At 49.3% G+C, this 18,401-nt stretch overlaps 1 protein-coding gene and 1 long non-coding RNA gene across 2 annotated transcripts; one reads left to right on the top strand and one right to left on the bottom strand.

The window, feature by feature from the left end:
- Positions 1–205: 205 nt before the first annotated feature.
- LOC122219789 lies at positions 206–4,340 on the bottom strand. The gene is made up of 3 exons (XR_006202542.1): positions 3,891–4,340; positions 863–914; positions 206–581 (listed from the first exon to the last, which is right to left on the bottom strand). It is a non-coding gene; the product is annotated as an uncharacterized LOC122219789 (long non-coding RNA).
- LOC122219787 (ubiquinol-cytochrome-c reductase complex assembly factor 2) lies at positions 3,754–17,858 on the top strand. The gene is made up of 4 exons (XM_042938477.1): positions 3,754–3,938; positions 13,916–13,990; positions 14,898–14,967; positions 17,679–17,858. Exons 1-4 carry the CDS (start codon positions 3,801–3,803, stop codon positions 17,804–17,806), a joined length of 411 nt encoding a protein of 136 aa, XP_042794411.1. The 5' UTR covers positions 3,754–3,800; the 3' UTR covers positions 17,807–17,858.
- The last annotated feature ends 543 nt before the right edge of the window (positions 17,859–18,401 follow it).

Here is an 18,401-nt window from a genome sequence, read left to right as displayed (position 1 = left end):
CACCTCCGGAAAAGGGCCGCAATCTACTGCCAGCCCGACCCTCCCCGGGCTCACCTCTATGCAGGGGCATTAAGTGACTAACTTCTCCCAAGCAAATCCAGACCCACTTTTGGTGGTAACATATCTGCATATTGCAGCCAATCATTTTCTCTGGTTGAATAAGTTGAAGGAAGAAAAATCAGGCGATTGTGCCCCACAATACAGCTAAGTATTTAATTCGTTTTTAATGTTTACATTATTAACACCGGCATTACAAAACGATATTTTTACTTTCAAGCGATTTAAATCTGCAATTCGGTGTCTCAATTACTGGGATCATTATAACCTGAAAAACTGAAGCAACGCTCGCTCCCTCCTCTCCTCCCCCTGTGGTGCCGGTTTCTATAAGGAGCAACCGGGACTCCATGGAGCCCAAATACCCATTCCAAATGGATCAGGAGGCACAGCCCTGGTAGAGGTTTTCAAGAAGCCAGGGGAGGTCGCATTCGGTGTGGAGTGAGTGACAGCCGGCAGGTGGGTGTTAAAATGGTCATCAACTCTCCGAGGACTGGCACTAACCAAGTGACCTTCCAGGCGGTTGCCTATTAATGTGTCCAGAATGGCGCTGGGTGACTGACAAGCCAATGAGCTCAGACTCTGGCTCCAGCCACCCACAGGCATGAGAAGGTGGAGGGCACAGGTAAAACAAGACTGGAGAGGACCCAAGCCCCTCGGGAAACTACAGTGTGTCCTGAACCACACCACACATGCAGTTCACGGTAACACTGCAGAGAGGCCGGAAGGGGCATCCTGATGGAGGGGGTAAGAGCGGGGGCTCTGGAAGCCACTCAGCTGGGGTGCAAGTCCAGGTTTTGCCACTTACCAGCTAGTGACCTTGGCAAGTCCTCATCCTCTCTGTACCTCAGTCTCCACCTCTGTAAAATGGGGACAATGGTGGTACTTCTGAGCACCATTATGAGGACGAAATAGCCAATATTGTGTAAGGTGTTTGCTGTGTGCCTGACACACAGCAAATACTCAGTGAGTGTTACTTTATCACTTTAATTCCCATTTTTTAAAGAACTGAAGCTCCGAGAGATTAAATAACCCACCCAAGGTTGGCTGCTCCAAAGACCTCTGCTGCTCCTGTGCCTGGAAGCCACTCCTGCCCCTCGTGTGACTCCGGTCTCTCTCAAATACAGGCTCCTCCAGACCACCCAGACCCCACCCCTGCCCCAATCGCTGTGGACCCAGCACCCGGCCTCGAATCTCTCCCTAGCACTTACTGTATATGAAATTATCTTGTTCCTTTATTAAATGACTTAACACATTTAAAAGCACTATTTTCATCGTTATAGGACATGTGTTCGGTTTGTTGCCCATCTCGTCTGACTTAAATGTAAAACCCACAGATCCGGAGGGGAGAATGGAGGGAGGCGGAAGCAGCTTTGGGACGATACCAAGCTGAGCGTCAGCCAGGCCGCGCCCTCGCCCGTCTTGTGCACCATGGGGAAGGAACTCAGGACTGGCTTCATGGCTGTGTGAGCTGTGCAGTTACACAGGGCCCTGCGCTCCGAAGAGCCCCACACTTGGTTTAATGCTCTGCTGTTATGGTCTTACAATTCTTAATAATATTTTAACAAGGAACTTTACATTTTCATTTGGTAACGGTCCCCCACAAATCGTGTAGACAGTCCTGAATGAATGAATGAATGAATGAACAAGCCCACATTCCAACCCAGGTCTATAAGACTCCGAGGCCTCACTACTGAACCACCAAGCCCAACAAGATTCCAGTGGGGGTAAGAGAGGTGGGCAGAGCAGTCTGAACCAGGGGCAACCACAGCCTGCCTAGAAGACATTGTGATGGGGAAGGGAGAGCCTTAGAAGCAGACATTGGTTTGAGTTTCCTAGATGTCTAGTTGTTCTCAATCTCTCATTCCACTTGCGCCTCAAGTGGGGTGAAAACCATTTAATGCCACCTAATGCTACTCTTCCTCTCACTGAACAAAACAGGGACCTCAGACCCTGCCTCCTAGGACACTGTCAGCCAGCCATGTGCTCTTCGAAGCCACAGCTGTGGTCAGGCCTCAGGCAGAAGGACAAGGCCTCTGGGCACCCAGCACAGCCCTAGGCGCCTGGAACTTGACAGTAAACAGATACAATCCTTGACCTTTTAGGCCTGGGGTTGGCCATCAAAACTATGTGGCTATAAATACAGCTGATGATGAGAGCAGGGAGGTACTGTTGGACCGGGAACGAGGTGAGGGTGCCCCTGAAAGCCTCATTTTTCCACTCCTCCTGAGCTCTTCTAACCTCAGGTAGGCACCCCCTGAACTCACTTACCTCAAGTGAGCATTGCACACCCCAGGTCCCCAGTGGTTCTCGTTCAATAGGTCTTTACTCTTAAGGCCTTCAGAACAGTTCAAAGCTGATCCTTGCTAAAATCATTCATTGATCTTTCCTCAAATTACACCCCTCCCTCCTCTTCTCTCTCCCATTTCTGCCCCAGGCCTGGCTCTTACTGCTCACATCCCTCCATTCCCACTTATCCAAATTCTAACCAGCCTTCAAGGTCCAGCCCAAATGCCATCTCCTTCAGAAGCCATCTCCGATCTTTCTCCCCTCACTCCCCCGAACAGCTAGAAGTAGTATTTCTTTCTCCAAACTCCCCAGCATCCTCTAACATTTCAAGTAAGGCCCTCGTGACTTTGAACTTTGGGTTGCGTATTCACTACTCCACATTCTACTCCTTGAAGGCAAGAGTCTCCTGGGTTCACCTTCACAAAGTGGGCAGGTAAGAAGAAAGAGGTTCAGAGAAGCTGAGTGTTGTAAGCAGAGGATGGTCTTGGCTAAATGCCAGGACAGTGAAGCTACAGAGCAGGGCTGAGGATTTCTTAAGGAAACTGGTGGGGTTATCTTGGGAAGAAAAATGATGGGTGCACCTGGGTTGCTCAGTCGGTTGAGTGACCGACTGATTCTTGATTTCAGCTCATGTCATGATCCCAGGGTCCATGGACAGAGCCCCTTGTCGGGCTCGGCGCTGAGCATAAAGCCTGCTTGGGATTCACTTTCTCTCTCCCTCTCTCCCTCTCCCCTGCTCACGCTCTCTCTTAAAAAAAAGAAAAAAGAGAAGAAAAGGAAAAAATGATGACATTCCACATGATGTTGCAGCTGGAGATGTAAAAGAGAAGACTTGGTAAAACAAGTTTCCGAGGCTGAATCAACCCAGCTGACTTCACTCAAGCTGGGAAATCTGTGCCTCCCATGGAAAAGTGCCTGGTGTGGGCAGGGGGGCGCTATGAAGGGATACTAATATGGCTGGGAGAGAGGAACAAAAGCTAAGGAGCAGTACCAAGTGGTAGTGACAGGTACAGGGGCTGTGAGAAGAGAGAAGGGGAGGCGAACAACTTGTGCCTGCTACATGATTAAATTCAAACACATCTTCATCGAATAACAACCCGTATTTACATGCAAATGTATTCGTTTATGCAAATTAGCAGAGGTCTCAGAGGAAGTTTTTTAGTCTGGCTCTTGTGCAGTCATTGAAAAAGAGAAGCAAACCTGTCCCTGGGGTACTCCGCGTCTGACTTGCCCCTGGGAGCTGGGCCGGCTCCAAGAGGAGGAAGGCTGAATTAGCTCCGCGAGCAGAGACAGGAGAGCAGCGCCCCCATCCGGAGAGCGCCAGGGCGCCCGCGAAGTCGCGCATGCTCGTTCCTCCCACCCATCCCATCTCCTCGGGAAGCCGGAGAGCCTAAGTGCGCAAGCGCCACCGGCCGCTCCGACTCCTCCCATGAGGGCGGGGACAAGCGGGGCCCAAAATGGCGGCCAGCCGCTACCGGCGCTTCCTTAAGCTCTGTGAGGAATGGCCAGTGGACGAGACCAAACGGGGCCGGGACTTGGGCGCTTACCTGCGGCAGCGGGTGGCACAGGCCTTTCGGGAGGGAGAGAACACCCAGGTGACCGGACTGTGGGGTCCTCCTGCAGCGGGGAGGCGGTTGGGGCGATGGGAGGAAAGGACGAGGCAGGGACGGGGCCAACGAGCGGCTTGCCGAGGTGTTCACGCATGCGCGCGCCTTCCCACCCCGGTCGCACGTGCGCGCGGACCCTCCTGTACCCCCCGGGAACTGCAGAGAGCGACGACCCAGCCTTTTATTCAATGCTCTCATCTGGCTGCATTTTGGAGTGACTGAAGAAAGCTTTTTAAAAGTCTAGATGCCCGGGACCATCCTGAATCAGAACCACTGGGGGTGGGGCCTTGGCCTCAGTATTTTTTAAAGTTCTCCAGATGATTCAAGGTGCAGCCAGGGTTGAGACACACAGCAGCAGTCGTAGACAGTGACAGTCGCAGGCTTATAGCTCCCCCGACACGGTGCTGGTACCTCGCAGTGTTGTGCACTGACGTTGAGCTGAACCTCCGGGACCTCTGTAGGGCCTGAGCTAAGCCTTTGTGTGCTACCTGGGCCCCTGTTAGCCCGTGCAGCAGGTTTGGGACCTCAACCCATGCCCCTGTGTGTAAGTAGTAGACCTGATTCTTGCTATCCTCCAGGTTGGTGTGACGCAGCTCTGGGACTCATTCATAAAGCACATCTTCGTTGAGCATCCACCATGTGCTAGGTGCTGGGGAGACGGATGAGGTCCTCTCTGCATCTCAGCGTGAAATTTAAGCTTAAATTCTAGTTCGGGACACAATAAGGAAGTAGACCTATGTAAAGTAGTCCAGATCAGTACTATGCTGGGTGTAAAACAGTAGCATGATAAAGGGGTACTATTAGTTATGGTAGAGGAGGACTTGCTCGGGAGGTGACACATAGATGAGACATAAGGGAAGATGAGCTGAACTGATACTAGGTGGGAAGGGGCATGCTAGGCAAAGGTCCTAGGCGGGAAACAGATTGATGTGTTAGGGAGCCGAAAGAAAGCCAGAGTGGCCGAAGAGGAGTGAGTGGGAAGGAGTTTGCTAAGAGTTGAGGTCAGAGGAGGACAGGAGCCAGGCACAGTAGGGTCTTAATGGCACTGGCTAGGAGTTGGATTTTCTCATAAGGCCAGTGAGAAGCCATTGGCGAAGTTTGTGGAGACTTGAGTGTCCTAATTTAGTTGTTTTAAAAGATCATTCTGGTTGTGTGTGGTGAATGAATTATAGGGGGCAAGGATAGAAACAAGGAGGCCAGGGGTGCCTGGGTGGCTCAGCCGGTTAAGCGTCCAACTTCGGCTCAGGTTCATGATCTCACGGTTGGTGAGTTCGGGCCCCGCGTCGGGCTCTGTGCTGACAGCTCAGAGCCTGGAACCTGTTTCAGATTCTGTGTCCCTCTCTTGATCTGCCCCTCCCCCATTCGCATTCTATGTCTTTCTGTCTCAAAAATAAATAAACGTTTAAAAAAAAAAAACAAGGAGGCTAGAGAAAAGGCAAGAAACAGTGGTGGTTTGGATGAAGTTAGCAGCACAGGAGATGGAGTGGCCAGATTCGGCTTGCAGAGTGAAGGTTGCTTCAACAGGACTTGCTAATATAGTGGATGTGACGTAAAGGAAAAAAGAGAAACCAATGATAACACCTAGATTTTTTTGGCGTGAGCAACTGGGTGGGAGGAGGTGCCGTTTATCAAGATGGGAAAGACTAGATGAGGAACAGGTGGGGTGTGGGAAGAACATCTTGAGTTCGGTGTTAGACATGTTAAATTTGAGATGCCAAGTGGACTTACCTCCAAGTGGAAATGTCAAGTAGTCAGTGAGATATTTGAGCCTGGGGCTCAGGCAAGAGGTCAGAGGGAGGAAATGTGATGCATAAACACACAACCTGAACTTTTGCCAAACTTGGCCAAGACCTATCAAAGCAAGGACATGTTTTTTTTTTGCAACTTAGCCCAACACAGAGCCAAGCCAGCCCACCTAACGGAGCAGGAACATGGCCAGTGGCATCGTTGAAATCAGATTCCAGATTGGGTAGAGAGCATGGATGGAGTGTCTGGTTCAGGGCTTGTGAGGAGTGGGGCACTACACTGACACGCCTTTTACAGCGGTCTTCACTGGTCTGACGTATAAAGATCTTGAAAGCAAGAACTATCTCGCCCCAACTCTGCAAACTCCATAGACTTTCTAGGATTCTGCTCCCTACGTCATTTTAGTGTGAGCTTCCTGAGAAAAGAGATGGTGCCATTTTTATCTTTCTCCCCTGTCTAGCATAGTTCTTGACACATAAAAGACAATCAGTAAGTGTCTGGATAAACAAATAAATGACTGATTGGTTATGGCTCATGAGGTAAAAATCATTTGAATATGGTTCCAGATGTGGCAGAACTAGATGGACAGAAGTAGTGAAGAGAGAGAAGGAATAATTCTGTGTCCTGAGTGGTGAGAATTAATTTGAGAGCTTGCTGTGCGAGAGGGGGGCGGGGGGTACTGTGGGAACTCCAGAAGAGGGACACAGCCTGGTCCTTACCGCCAAGACAGAGCCGGGCAGATATGCAATTTACGCTACTGAAATCCAAGTGGTAAAACCAGCCAGCAGTGAGGCTGACAGAGGCTGGAGCCTTGGGGAGGAAGTGTGATGTTCGCCTACTTGACTTAGTGTAAGAGGAGCCAGAGGAAGAGGGTAGAGCTTTCTCTTTTGGAGTTGTCATCCTTTGTCATCACTTGGGGAGATAGTTCTAATCAGTCGAAGGCGCACACAAATTTGAGTCACGGTTTTAGATGCAAGTCATGGCTCTGTTGATGGTTCTGGAGCAGCTGATGAATGCATCCCTAGTAGAGCAACCCAGTATATCATGATGGCAGCGAGCACATTACTCAGGACCACTGTCATGGTACCTCATCCTGATGTCACCTGAGGATGCTCCTGGGCTTCGTAAATCTTGGTGATAATTTTTAGAGGGAGCAGCCCCTTGCCAGAATTGAGAACAGCACTGTGAGTCGCTCCCGCTGACGCCCGCGGGTCATCTATAAACCTTGAGAAAGAGAGGTGGTTCTGGTAGACTTTTCATTAAGCTGGCAGCCGGCAGCAGGCATTAGACCCGGTTGGCTGATTGGTGTGGAGTTTCTCCTTGGTTATGCCAGTTGCCAGAAACACAGGGACTGGAGGGGGAGGGGGAGGCGGCTCTAGTCCACAGCCTCCTTGTTCCTGTAGAGGAGAGAGGCAGGCAGTCCTCTTGGCCTCTTGGCTATCTGCGTCTTAACAATAACACTGAATACATGCCTGGCACATTGTGCATGCATCATCTCATTTAATTTAATCCTTAGTGCAGCTGACTGAGGCAGCCATCGCTTATTCCCATTTTATGGATGAGAAAACAAAACCAGAAAAATAAAACAGCCTCCTCAGGGTCCCATGGGAGTTAGGTGGCAAGACAAGTAAGCAGCAGACCCAGCTGTTCTGGCCCTGATCTTTCCTCAGCTGCCATTTCTCGCAAGTTCTTTCTTGTTAGAAAGTCCCCTTGGTCCACAAACATCAAGCCACTCCTTTTCCCTCGTGCCCTGCTCGAGCCTTTTTGGACCATGGACAGTTTCGCCAAAGAATTAAATACCTCCCTGTGTTTACCCACCTGCTTTTCTTTGCCCCGGCCATGACCTCCCTACTGTGGATGGGAGGAAAGATGACCCTCGGGTGGGACAGCAGTGCAGGAGAGCCAGACTCGCTGGAAGGCAAAAAAAAAAAGCCCTTCAGACTTGAAAGCAGAGTACAGAAAGCACCGCCTCCATTTATTCCACCTCAGGATGCCCTTTGGGGAGTCTCACAGTCCACCCAAAACCCACCAAGAGGGAGGTGTGGTGGGAAGCAGGAACACACTCAACGCCTCTTACACCCTCTGTCCTTTTGTACAGTTTTTTCAAAGTAATGGTTATGGGCTTTGCCCCCTTTGAATACAGTTTCTTCAAGAAACACGTACCCTGCCGCACCAAGAGCTTAATAAAAGAACCTCAATGTGGGGGAAGGTGGCAAAACAACCGTAATTGTTCACTTAAGTACAGGGAAAGGAGCAAATCCTTCTACTGAGTTCATTAGGTACCCAAGCAGCTTCCTTTAAGCTCCCCAACTGCACACCAGCACCCACTAATCCAGTGTGGGGCACAGCTGTGAGGAACAGCCCGGAGATGCAGCCATCCGGGAAGGGGCTTACCCACCAGTGAGTTCTTGTATTATGTCCAGGTTGATACCATACCCGCCTCGTTTGGAAAAAAGTTGAACTGTGTTCTCAGGCTTGCAGTAATGGGAATGCTAGTTCCAGTTCTCAGAGGAGAATGTGAAAGTGTGTATAGAATTCTGTTTTCTCGGTCATCCAGCGGAGCCCGGGTCTTCGGCATTCCTGTGTGGCCAGGAGCTGGCTCCCAGCTTCCTGGCATGTGCTGGCAGGGGTGACGCTGCCTCAGCGCTGCCTGGCCCATATGTGGGCCCCCCGAAGGCAGGTTTTTGAGGAATGGGCTGAGGACAGATCATGCTGTTTTTAGTTGCAATATTGAACCCATTGCAAAACAGGAGTTACGAGGAGAATCATCTCTGAGGCGGAATGCAGACGTCTCCATCTTTCCTCCTCTCCCAGGTCCAGGTGGAGCTAGAGTGGGATGAGGTAGTGTTTAGACCTGGGGATGGCAGTCTTCTGTGCTTGGTTAAGGATGCAGGTGCTTCTCGGTGGGGGACAAACTACTGACCACTTTCAGTGGGTCTCCGCTTTACTCAGAGCTCTTTGGGTCTGCCTGTTGCCCTCTGGACAAGTGGCAGGCAGGTTTGTGAGGCCTTCACCATCCTCTGATCCTTGGCGCCAGCCTGAGTTTTGCCTCGCACCACACCCCAGCACCGTACCCTGGTGTAGGGTGTCTTCTCTTGCCTCCCAAATTGGCTACGACCCAATTGGCTACGAACCAATAAGTGGTTCTTAACCCTTGAGGATCTCATGCACTGTGGACACCGCCCCCCAAACACACAAGGCTTGCCAAGGTTTGCTGCCTTCCCAGGCCCTCCTGTGGTGGCTCAGCTTAAGACCCTGCTTGTCTTTGACCCATGCATCCTTGTCCCCTGCCTTTTCACGCGTCCTGCCAGCCACTCCTCTGATCCGTATACCACCCCAGGCTCAGTCCTAGCCTTGCCAGGACGCTCCTCAGTGCGGGACTCTGGCTCCCCCTCGCTCTGTGAACTGTCACCCGCGGTGAAACTTGAGACCCCTGCCACACCTGCCCTGTTAGCCAAGCCTGGTGACCCGCTCCCACCTCTGATTTCCCGTTAACTCTGGCTCTCAGTTACACGCTACCCCGGAGCCATGTTTGATTTTTAATGAGCGCATGTCTTGTCTCCTCAGCATGATTGCCAACTTCTCCAAGGCCGAGGCTGGGTCTTTATGTCCCCTCACAGCCCCTAGCAGAGCATTCTGCATAGTAGGTGCTCAAGAAATAGATTTGCAACTGAAGGGAATAGGTTCCCATAACGGAATGAACTCATTTCAGAAGTTCATTACCAAGCCATGAAAACCTTTCTTCATAGATCCTCCTGGACTGAATCCAGCTCTACCTTAATTAGCAAAGCAATTTGCGACACCCTTTCCCAAAAGTGCTTATGCGTCCCTTTGTGTGACTAGAATCAGGGCCGCCGTGTGTACCAGTTGCAGTCACCACCCAAAATTCAATTTTGAAAATCGAAATCAGTGCCTGCGGCACTGATGTAGATTTGTATGTATAAAAGTTTAATATGGTAAAGAGAAATACACTGACGACTGAGCAGGGGAAATGCAAAAGGAGCAAAAATAGAGCCATAAAGGACACTGTGTCAGTTGCACATCTATTTTATTCACATTTAGGGAGCAGAGCTGAATTTTTCATAATGTCCCACTGCTGCCTTTCTCAAACCCAGAGCTGCTATTAGTCCTAAAATGTCTGTAATCTCATTAGGTGTGAATGCAAAATCAGGTAATTTAAAGCTTGTCTATAAGAATATTTCTAAAAGTGCACAGTACATTTCATCAGGAAAACTGTATATTTCAAAATTCAGAAATGTTTGTGCTGACATCTGTGAATAAAAGTGTACGATATACAAGTGTGGCCAGGCTTCTGGAATTAGAAAGATATTTCTCGATAATCTTTTGAGCAGTAACTGAGACTTTTTTAATTGCTGAGCTTGGGTTGGCTGTGCCTGGGACCCAGAGTTGGCCATGGCCACTTCTCTCCTTAAGCAGTAACATCTGGCCAGAAGTTGGCATACCTAGTTCTCATCGCCTCCGTCAAGCCACTTTTACAGCCTGATAGAGACATCTGACTTCAAATCAGAAGTTGGGTGACAAGTTCATTTTTTGGTGGTTATTGTCAGGTGTTTGGTTCCTTCTTGTATCGTTAATGGAGCACTAGGCATTATGTAAAATATCTAGGAGACTGTGTCTTTACTACTGAAGGAATTTTAAGAGATGGAAAAAACTCAGAGGATCCCTTTGTTGTTTGCACTCAGTCCCTGTGTTCTTTGCCCTCCCAGGAGCAGTGCTCTGCAAGGGTGACCTCAGCCTCCTCCTGTGCCCTTCCTCTGCCCTTTCAAAGAAGGGAAAGGACAGGAAGGGAGAGGACACCTGTCACCCACTTGAGGGTGTATGTGGTAGGAGGTAGCTGAGTAGCCCTGTAGCAAATTCTCATGGTTAGAGAAGTTGGAGGAGCAGCAGGAGGGGAGCTTGCGTGGGCAAGATTTTGGAGGGTGAGGATCTGGTCAGAATGGGGGTTTGATCAGGAAGCGCTGTGTTGGTGGCCGAGGAGGGCAAGTCCAAGGTGGGAACCCCTTTCCTCCACTTGGGTGGGAAGGTGGTCGGATGGCGGTAAGAGGGGAAGGTCCAGATGGGCGGCCACCAGGTGAAGAATAAGTGTGACAGATGACTGCTCACTTGGCAGAAACCGAGGGTTGGTGTTTCATCCCCGGCGAGCTGACCGCGGAATGCTTGGTGACCGCCAAGAGCCACAGGTCAGAGCCGGTGGTTCGGTCAGGTGCGGCGATTTTCCCTGCCTATGTTACTCCGTCTCTAGCCACGCCCCAGCCATCACACTGGCATCACTGATCCACCAAGAATGCCATCACTGCCTTTTCCCTGGACATGTGCTTAAGCCTGCCCTGGGCCTGGAAAACCCCCACTCCCTTCTGTAGCCATGACCCTCCGGCCAGTCTTCCCCGGCAGTGTCCACGGCACCCTTCATGCCACTGTCACCAGGATTATCTATCTCCAGGCTTGTCCCGAACTGTTCTGCTCTTTCCTCTTGTAGTTTGCAAGCTAGAGGCCTGTGCTTCCTTCTACAACTATTCACTACCAGTAATATTAACAAAAGCTAATCGCTCACATTTATCAGTGTTCCAGGCCCCGAATTCAGAGCAACCCAGGCATTACCTCATTTTTCCTCACACCGCCCTCAGAAATAGGGGCTATTATTATCTTTTCTTTCAAAAGAAAGGTTAAGTTGGCGGGTATGCTTCAAAAATGTCAGTGCTTGAAAGACAAAAGAAAGGCCGAGGCACGAGGCACCATCCCAGCTGAAAGGAGAAAGATACACGACAGATAAATGCAGTAGGAGATCCTGGACCAAAAAGATTTTTTTTTCCTGTAAAGAGTATTACTGAGACAATTGACAGAATTGGAATATGGATGATGAACTAGATAAAAGTGTCATATCAATGTCAGATGTCCCGTATTTGATCACTGAACTGTGGTTATGTAAAAGAACGTCCTTGTTCTTAGGAAACATACTGAAATATTATGGAGTAAAGGAGCATCGTGCTCCAACTTACTATCAAATGGATCAGAAGGAAAATGCATAGAGATGGAGAGACTGATAAAGCAAATGTGGCAAAGGTTTTCTTTATAATTTTTTAAATTTATTTTCAAGAGAGAAAATCTCTCTCGAAGCATGCGTGCACACGTGTGTGAGCAGGGGAGGGGCAGAGAGGGAGACACAGAATCCGAAGCAGGCTCCAGGCTCTGAGCTGTCAGCACAGAGCCCGATGTGGGGCTTGAACCCATTTATTTATTTATTTGTTTGTTTGTTTATTTATTCATTCATTCATTCATACATATTTATTTACTTACGGACTTAGTGGCAAATGTTTTCTAAAGTGTGGGAGGCAGGGGGAATTGCACGATTCGCCCAACATCCTGTAGCTAGCTGATAAGTGAAGGAGCCAAGATTCAAAGCTAGGCAGTGTGACCCTACTGCTCTCCACAGCCACGGAGACCTGCTCATACACAGGGCTGAGCACACCGCGGGTTCTCGGTGTGCGATCTTTACATGTGTAAGTGAACTCATCCTCCCAAGAACGAAGACAGCAAGCAAAAGATGAAATGCGTGATTTTCTTTTGATAATTGACAGAATATTCTTCAAAACTTTGTGCTGGCATTGTTCTCATTCCTTTTGTGTCATGTACCTTCTGTTCCCCTACCTTCCGTGTTAGCTCTTGGTCGCACGTGCTCTGCTGAAGCCAGGATGTTCCATGTGCTTTCCTCCAAAGTGCATCCTGCAGAATTCTGCTCCAGCTGGACTTTTCCCTGGAAGCGCTGCCCTGCAGGGGTCAGAACGCGATCTCTGGTAGCACATTTCCCCATCCATTCTTTCTGTCCTTCCCTCAGCGCCAATCCACTCAAAGAAAGACTTTGATCATTATTCAGCGAACACTGGCTACCTCCCCAGCCCAGAATCCTCTCTCTTCTGATGTGGCTACCTGGGCATTCTCGTGATGAGTGGCCTGAACCCGGGGTTGGATCAAATTAAACTAAGTGATGGATTGTCTTTTTTGTTGGCAATAAAGTGGAGACCTCATTTGACACGCGCACAGAGGCAGAAGCAGAGCTGCCTTATTAAAACGCTTAACTACTGATTTATTTGTGCTTTGCCTTCTTCGAGAAAGGATTTAAGTTGGAAAAATCCATCATTTGAATTCTGGGGAAAAAACATAAAAGTGAAAGTTTTGTTTTTGTTTTGTTTTTCTGGGGAGGTTTCAGAATTCTTGGCAGAGTAATATAAGGAACTGTAGATAAATAATAGCAAGAGCAGAAGGAAGGGAAAACTAAAAAGAGGTATGAAAGGGGAAAAACCACTTCACATCTGCACGGGCCCGTCTTTCCTGGAATTTCCAGCAGGGGCACCAAGGGTATTTCTTGTTTTTTTCCCCTCTCTATTCACAAGGCCTCAGTGTTCGGGCCCTATCCTTTCCAGCGGCACTTAATTGGACTCTCCCTCTTGGTTCTCTTCAATTCAACTGTCTCATCTTAAAATACTGCCTTCTTCATGTTTCTTTCCTTATAAAATTGCAGCGGCTCACCACAGATGAGCGCTCAGACGATTTTCTTTTTTCTTTTTTGCCTTTCCTAAAAGAATATTTAATACATTTCATATTGAAGGTTTAACTCAAAAAGCTCCTTCTCCCACCCAGGTTCTTACTGCATATTCGGGCCCTCAGCCAGATTGGTCTGGTCTGAAGCATAGATAGCATTCCTGCCTCCTCTTGCTCACACCATCCCCCCACCCGGAAGGCCTCTCAGCTCTCCCTTCTGCTCCCCAATTCCTTTGCATCCTCCAGAACCCAGCTTAGTGTCACTTCCACCATACACTGAGCACGGGAACTCCCCCTCCTCTGGTTCCTTGGAGCCCACGCTCTCCACCACCACTCCCTGTCATGAGATCCACCCTTCTGATCATCTATTTTGATTGTGGTGCATCCCACTGCAGCCGGTGTGGGGGTACACAGGTCCCAGATGCCAGTTGATGGATGGAGTTTTTCTGCAGGTTGGGGAGTTGGTGAGGTGGAGCCATTACAAAAAGGTGGTTTCTAATAGCTTTCTAATAGCTGGAGCTGTAGGCCAGGTTTGCCTCCCATGGAGTGAAGAAGCCAGTGCGGAAAGCCTTCTGTAAGCGGGGTCCTACCCAGAGGTGCAGACACGGCGTGAGAGGCGGGGCTTATTTGCCTACTTCCTTGGGGGGTTCTTTGTTTTTCAGATCGCTGAGCCTGAGGCCTGTGATCAGATGTATGAGAGCTTAGCACGACTCCATTCAAACTATTACAAACACAAGGTGAGTGGGCCAGTCTTTTATATCCCCAGCCCTCGGACTGGAAATGACCAATGAGAGTGAGTGAAAATCTGATTATACAATCCTTTGTAAAGGATCGTGGTTTTGCTACTTTCAGATGTAACCAGTAATTTCAAGCAAGCCAACAAAGGCGCCTGGTAGAGGCTTTTAGGTCACCTAAATAAAAGCTATTTATAATTTCGAATAAAGGCCATGTGTTTTATATGCCAGTGCGTGCCCAGGGTGTATCTGACAACCGTTGGGTCTTACACGTATTTTCGCATCTACTCTGATGGAACTGGTACTTCCCCACACTCCGGTGATAAAGTTGGGTGCTTTGGGAAAGTCCTGTCAGACAAAGCTGGGCTTTTCCTCAGCCCTGACATGATTACTGTCAAATTCCACTTAGTGTGGTTTTTCCCAAGCCTGAAAAATGTGTTCAAGTGACTCCAGAAATATACACAGCCAAATGCCTAGCCTACAGGGAAAAGGGATTTCTTCTAAATCCTCATAACTGAGAGTGTGGCCCGTGAGCAGCAGCACCGGCGCCACCTGGGAGCAGGTTAAAAATGCAGGATCTTATATGCCAAGTAATTTGGATGTAAATTAAAAAAAAATAAAATTAAAACAAAAAAAGAAGAAGAAATGCAGAATCATGGGCCACACCCAGACCTCCTGAATCACAGGCTACATTTCAAGAGGATTCTTGCGTACGCTCAAGCGAGGCCAAGTCTTTGACCTCTAGGTGGCGCTGCTCTTCTCCCAGCCCGGTCTCTGGCTTCCCAAGGCCCAGGCTGGTGAACTTTGCCGGGAGAGCAAGGCTTCCCCCCCAGGATCATCAGGTCTCAGGTTGTGCTGCAAAACTAATCTCTCCCCCACCGTCTCTCTCCTCTCTGGCCCGTATGACCAGTACCCTCGCCCCAGAGACACGAGCTTCAGTGGCCTGTCCGTGGAAGAGTACAAGCTGATCCTGTCCACAGGTATTGACAGCACAGCTGCCCTTTCTGGTTGGTTTGCAAATGATTCTTTGAGTTTGAGCAGCCAAGGGGAATTGTCTACTAAGACCGCTCTGCTTGATGGAAATTCTTGTGGAATAGCCCAGAGGAAATTCTGAAGCTTCGGGGCTCATGCTTTTTGGCCGTAAAATATGGAGAAGGTCAAAGGTATTATTTAAAAAAGAAAATCCATCTTCAGAGCTTTTAAATTCAAAGCGTGCAGCAGGGAACCGGGGAATACGTATTTGCCAAATGGAAGTAGTTGAAATCAAGATGGAAGGAAAATAATTTTATTTTTATGGTCCTAAGGGGGCTTTATAAACAATGAGGGTTTTAATTAAAACAAAAAGCCATTCAATACACTTGTATGGGGATATCCGTCTGAGAGTTATCTGACCCAGGGGACATGGTTTGTGGGTTAGATATGGGTTTAACTAGGTGTGTTTGGGAGTTGTTGACAGACCTCGATTAACAGAAAGGAAATACCCTACCTAGCCCATCCCCTCCTTACTTCCCCACCTCCATTGTCACTGGACAGGGAGATGGGGGGAGTGGCAGAGGGAGCCTGGGTTGATGTAGGCAGGTTCTGGAAAATTACTATTTTTATTGCCAAGGATACCCTATACAAAAATAGGCTAACCTTTTCTGCAAGGGCATGGCCCTGAAACATTTGCCTTTGGGTACTCTAGAAATTTCTCTCTCCTAATCCTCTGGCAGCCTTTCAGCAACCAAGTTTTGGGGATCTGGCCTTCCAGAGAACTCTTACCTTCTGAACAGATAAAACCTGGTGGTATCACCTGCTATTGTGTGTCAACTCTGATCCTATTTTTTGTTACAGTACTCTGGAAAACCGGGGTAAGGATGGTTTGGCCAGGCGGAATTCCTTTATCGACAGTTTTTTCAAATGTACCCATAAAATTATTCCCATGTTTCTGGGCCCATGCAGTTACCAGTATTGGTGCACAGGGTCACTCTGAGGGCTCTAGAGGGTTTGAGCAAACTTTGGACTTGAAACTAGAATGGAAATAAGTTCCAGAGGCCCAGCCTCCACCTTCTTGTTGGCCCCCGGACACCTGTGTGAGTTGGGGGAGAGCAGGCTGCAGCAGACGAGGGGGGCACGGAAGACTCCCCACCACTGGCCTGTGCTGCGGCTTGTTCTGGCCAGAAGTTCAGCTCCAGCAAACCTGCTGATGGTTCGTTTTCACAGTAAGCCTCCTATTTTTGTTGCGACCGTGTGGCACGGGCTTACTGATTGTTTCCTCTGACAGGGCAAGAATACACCTTGCAGTGTTTGAGGGCCTAGCGAGTCTGAAATGTGACCGAGGTCTGGGTCCCAAGCATGTTCACCTGGGCTTGGGGCCATGGGAGACTCTAAAAGAGGCCTCGTGGCTTGTGAGTGGACAGGGACCGCCCAGCATCCCACTTCACGCCCACGAGAAAACCTGGAAAGATTTCAGGGTGGGATGTTGGGCTCGTGGCTGAGGTATAGCATATGTCCTGACTTAGTCAAGAGCACACTGACAATAAACGTAAGCTGCCTTTTTGTTCAGAAGAGCTGTTCTTTTTTCTCTAGAAGTTTTGCTAACTGATGAAAATCTAGGCTATGAAATTTAAACAAGATTATGTGAAAATCTAAATTTAAAATACAGGTAAAATTAGGTGTCATAGAACTTTAGCCCTGGAGAGACTTTAGACCAGTTGTTGGTTCTCCACTGGGGGCAAAACTGCCACAGTCCCGCGTGGACGATGTCTGGAGACATTTTCAGACGTCACAGCTAGGGGCCGGGTATGGGGGCTGCTACTGACATCTAGTGGGTAGAGGCCAGGTTGCTGCTAAACATCCTACAACGCGCAGGTCAGCCCCACAGCAAAGGACTGTCTGGCCCAAAATGTCAATAGTGCCAGGACTGAGAAAGCTGGTTTTGATTCCTTTGGGGCGTGAGCGTGAGTGTGAGCGTGTGTGTGTTTGTGTTCTTACACAAGGGCCTCACCAGCTCTCACTGGCTCCCTGCTGCCTTCATAGCTATGAAGACTGCCGCCTCTTCTTGAGTGTGGGCCAGCTGCCAGGGAAATTCCTCTATTATTTCCTTTAGTCTGGAACTTTTGAGGCAGGCGTTTTTATCTCCACCTTACAGATGAGGAGCCTGAGGCTAAGAGGGTTAAATCACTTGTTTCCCAGAGAGGAAGTGATCGGTGGGGACCCCAGTCCATCTCCTTCCCCAGTGCCTCTTCAGCTCCGCTGGATGTGATGCAGAGCTTCAAATCCCACCTCCACCACTTCCTGGCTGTGCGACCTGAGCAACTTACCTAACCTCCTTCCGCCTTCATTTCTACATCTGAGAAGTGGAGACAGTATGGTCTGTGTGTTACAGGCCAAGTTTTGAGAGAAAGTCTAAGGGCCATGGGTCATGTCACTGACAAGGGCAATACCGTTTCTTTGCTGTTCTCTGGCACCGGGTGGAGACCACTGGAAGGGGCAGGATGTTCATGTGGTGCCTGCTGCACAAGTGCTGCATCCACACGAGTTATTTTTCTGTCACCCTGTCTTGATTTGCTTATCAGAAGTTGGGGGCCATGCTTCCCTCTTTCAGGAACATACTGTGTAAAAATCAGGGTGTGCTCGGATGGGGCCAATTTACATATTCATATTGTAGACTTCAGTCTCTTTATTTATTTTTTGTCTTCCCCTTTTGCAGACACCCTAGAAGAATTTAAGGAAATGAATAAAGGCATGTGGAAGAAGCTGCAGGAGAAGTTTGCCCCCAGGAATCCCGAGGAGAAGCAGAAGGCCTGGGCCCGGTCCTTATCTCGCCCGCGCACCTAAGCGTGGAGTCTTGTACATCGCCATCATAAATAAAACTGCCCTGATTTCCCCATCCTCACGGTTCAGGAATCTCACCCAGCTTTCACAGAAAGAAAGCCATTGCTGCTCTAAAGAAAGCTTCTGCCTGAGAAGGGATGCCATGGAGTGTCCACCCCCACCCGCCGGTCAGGGTAGGGAAGTCTCCAGAGGAGAGGAAATGCGGGTCTCCGTCTGGGCCTGAGAAGGGAAGGTGACGGGGCCTCTGGGCAAGGTGCTTCCTGTGCAGCCCCAGGAGCCCCACCTGCCAGGGGGGATCTGCTGGCTCCTGGCAGGATTCTCAGGCTCCCTTTTGTTGGAGTTCCTGGGGGATAGCCAAAAATAGCGGTAAACATTGAAGAAGGCATCCTGTTGCAAACAGAAAGCAGGAGGTGGTGTGGCTGAGAGATGAGAAGAGGCTGCTTGGCCGTCATTCGCACTGACTCAGAAGGATGGATCCGGTCCTCTGCCCCTGACCTTGCAGAAAACCCATGTTCCAAGTTGGTTTGAGGGACAGAGTAGAGACACAGACGGTCTTCGGCCAAGTGGGGCTGCAGACTGCAGGTGGCTTTAGCACCCT

This window comes from Panthera leo, chromosome B2 (genome assembly GCF_018350215.1).
Source record: "Panthera leo isolate Ple1 chromosome B2, P.leo_Ple1_pat1.1, whole genome shotgun sequence".
Taxonomy (NCBI): Eukaryota; Metazoa; Chordata; class Mammalia; order Carnivora; family Felidae; genus Panthera; species Panthera leo.
The sequence above is the reverse complement of the archived record's forward strand: the minus strand, read 5'-3'. Positions and strand labels throughout refer to the sequence as shown.